Consider the following 3509-nt stretch of genomic DNA (forward strand, 5'->3'; position numbering starts at 1 on the left):
TGTAATTTGAAGAATTTAATTCATTAGGTTTAGAGTATCTTTTCCTTTGTTGAGTTTTTGTCTCAGTTTTTCCTTTTTAGGAATCTACTAAATTTTCTGGTGAGCAGACTCAAGGTCTCATCATGTTCAGGATTCTCCTCTTCCTCAATTCTACCATGTTGTATATTGGTCTTCAAAGCATTTCCCTCGGTTTTTCTCTCCATTGTTTCTTGTTATTTTAATCTTTTGAGCTCTAGCTCATGCTCGATTAATTTTCCAAACAAGGCAACAATAGACAACTTGGATAGATCTCTGGTTTCAGAGATTGCAATTACCTTGGGTTGTCAGCTTTTGTCAAGACACTTCAACACCATTATGTTGAGCTCTTCCTTGTCAAAAACTTTACCAAGTTCAGTGAGATGATTTACAATATGTGTAAATCGTTTCTGCACATCTGCAATGCTTTCTTCTGGTTGCATCCTGAAAAGCTCATATTCTTGAATGAGTGAGTGTTTTCTTGCTCCTTTTACATCATCCAAGCCTTCATGTGTTACTTCTAGTATTTCCCACATTTCTTTAGCCGAATTACACTGAGATACTCTGAAGAACTCATCCATATTTAGAGTAGAAGTTTTGATGTTCTTGGCTAGGGAGTCATACTGAGCCTTCTTCCTTTCACTTTCACTCCAATCGGACCAAGGCTTCTTCACTGTTTCTTCTTTCACAACCTGCATAGGCACAAAAGGTCCATTGACCACTACATCCGAAATTCCCATGTCAATAGATTCCATGAAAATTTTCCAGAATGCATAATTCAATCCACCATAGGAAGTCTATTAATATACGCACTCTTAGAAAAAGGCATTTTAAACTCAGATATAATGCACAAAACTTGAGTAAAATACAAGTCCTAGCTCTTGATACCTATTGTTGGGTCTATTAGTGTCTAAGTTCAAGAGCGGGGGTGAATTGAGCTTTTAAAAATTTTCACAAACAAAAACCGTTTTCCAGTAATTCTGAGAAAAAGAACAGATTTATTTTCTGATTACTTTTTCAAATCCATAATCTTTTTCTGATTAGATTGAGATTAAAAGATAGTTTTTCCAGAACAATGTAGGCTCTTTTACTGCAACAAGATTTACACACATAAATTAAACTTTGAATCTTTAACAAGTGATCTTGAAGAAAATATGAATCTTGAAAAGATTTAGTTTAAAGATTTATTACTCTCTTTAAACAGCCAACACACAGATTCAAATATTTGCAAACAACCAAGAACTTATTGAGGATCTTCGAAGAACAATATGAACAAGCCCAGAAAGAACAAATTTAATTTTGATTCAACAAATTTATTTTCTGGTAGATTATCAAATAATGCAGAAAATGAGTGTAGGGATTGAGAAGAAAGATGAACACAGTTTATACTGGTTCACTCATCAAGAGCTACATCCAGTCTCACCTCACACCAAGGTGGAATCCACTAATCAATACAAAACCAATTACAAGACCTTGAGGTTCTTGAACCCTTCAAGAACAAGGCATACACAATGCTAAAAAACTCTATTTCAGCAACAAGAACACTCTAAGAAACCCTATCAAGAAATGTCTATACAACCACCTTTACACAAGAAAGAATAAGGAAAAAAAACACATGTAAAGAAGACGCAAGAACCCTATAACAACAACACTTTTCTGTAGTTTAGCAATGACAAAACCTCAACCCTTGACGAAGGCACACAATGAACAAGCACACTTCAATTCTTTAAGAGAACCTTTCAAGAAAACATTCAAAGCTTTTTTCTCTCAATGTAAACTATTTTATGTGTTAAAAAACGTGATCACTCAGTGTATTTTCATGTGAGATGTGCCTCTCTTTATATAGAAACCAATTCATAACAGTTTTTCAAAAAACAGTTGAAAAGTTGTTATAAAAAAACAAATTGAAGTAAAAGTAAATGGATTCTTTTTCTGAAATACATAGGATGATTTTAAAACCACTTCCAGCTCATCTTAACAGAAATAACGGGATGCAACAAACTGTTTGGTGCCCTAACAGAATTTGGAAAAACATTAACTAGTTCAGAAATAAATCTATTGTTTTACAAATCAACACATTTATTTTTGTGCAGTAACCTGATTTTGAGAAAACTTAAGGTAGTTGATAAAAGAGTTTTGAAAAACTTTTTGTGCTTGACTTACCACCTTGGTTAAGGATATGAAGTAGGTCACTAAGCAAAAGGCCACCTTAAACACACTATAACCTACTATAACCACTAATAACACCATCACTAACTTCAAAGCAAACAATACAATTTTCTACATCAAACACACAAACTAAGACTTGCTGAGAAGAAGCTTCATCCATCTTCAACAGTCTCTTCATCTATACAATATTTCCCACAAGGAGACTTGTGTTTGTATTTGTCAAAGATGTAATGGATTTTCAAATTTGTCTTGAATTACCTCCATTTTGTAGCTACTGAAGACAATATCTTGCTTCAAACCAAATTCAATGTCTCAAACTCAAAGTTTGTCTAAAATTTGTAATAAATAAATCATTAAAATGTAATTAACATTTTCAACACACAACTTATTTAATAACCTTTAAATAAATAACCTACACAAATATCCTCATAGATAAGATTCTTCTTTACTTCTATTACGTAGTCCTAGTCAGATACAAAAATAGACACCATAGATCGAGTTAGGACTCCCAAATAACTTACAAATTCAGCATGATTAGAGCCTAAGGCCCTACTAGTCTGAGAGTCTATTTGAACTGGAATTTTATTATTACCTGTACCGCCCTGATGGTCGGGTGTGATGACGTGGCATCCTGCTACAGCGTAGGCGTGTTGACAAGGCGCCAGGTTGGCAGAAGGGAAGGAAGTCGGGGGGCGCGCGTAGTCGCCAGTCGTTAAGCTGGCGTGTTCCGATTTCCAGCTCACCAGAATGGGCGATCGCCAGGTTGAAGATGAAGTCGCCAGATGTAGACCCAGGCGACCAAGCAGTCGGAGATCGCCAGAACAAGCACATCGTCGAAGATGAAGGAGAAGCAGATTATGAAGGCGGCCGGCGAGACCACAGGGAAGGTGTATGAAGGCCCTAACTCGCCAGTTCCAGTAGAGATCGCACTCCTAAGTTAGCTATGCACTGGGCAGTACCATGCATAGGTAACTTAGCCAAAATGAGAGCAGAAGCGGCGCCAAGTCAGGGAGCCTCCAGATGATGGCACGTGTACAGTTGGATGCGAGCCACGTGTCCAAGTCTGTAACTTCCAGGAGAGAGAAAACCACCAGGTATATAAGAGTTCTTAACAGACTTTCTGAGGTACGCACGTTCAGTTCATACACTTTACGCTTGCGAGTGACAGAGCTGTTTGTGAGAGTATTTGCACGGTTCTAGTTCTTAGTATTTGGTGATACCGTCACTGACTTGAGCGTCGGAGTGCGATCAGCCGCAGCGGCGCCGTATCGTTTCTTTGCAGGTTCTTGAAGCAGATCCCGGGAAGGAACGAAGGTGTGAAGCGG

General features: G+C 37.4%; 1 protein-coding gene across 1 annotated transcript; it reads right to left on the reverse strand.

Annotated features, from left to right (window-relative positions):
- Positions 1-323: 323 nt before the first annotated feature.
- Positions 324-755, reverse strand: LOC137839201 (uncharacterized). Its single transcript, XM_068648326.1, has one exon. It carries the CDS (start codon positions 753-755, stop codon positions 324-326), a length of 432 nt encoding a protein of 143 aa, XP_068504427.1.
- Positions 756-3509: the final 2754 nt, after the last annotated feature.

The sequence above is a fragment of the Phaseolus vulgaris genome, chromosome 3 (genome assembly GCF_000499845.2).
Source record: "Phaseolus vulgaris cultivar G19833 chromosome 3, P. vulgaris v2.0, whole genome shotgun sequence".
NCBI classification, from domain to species: domain Eukaryota; kingdom Viridiplantae; phylum Streptophyta; class Magnoliopsida; order Fabales; family Fabaceae; genus Phaseolus; species Phaseolus vulgaris.

Bases quoted from the DNA above. Each gene is read 5' to 3' on its own strand.
- LOC137839201 (XM_068648326.1), bottom strand. From the start codon at position 755: ATGGGAATTTCGGATGTAGTGGTCAATGGACCTTTTGTGCCTATGCAG.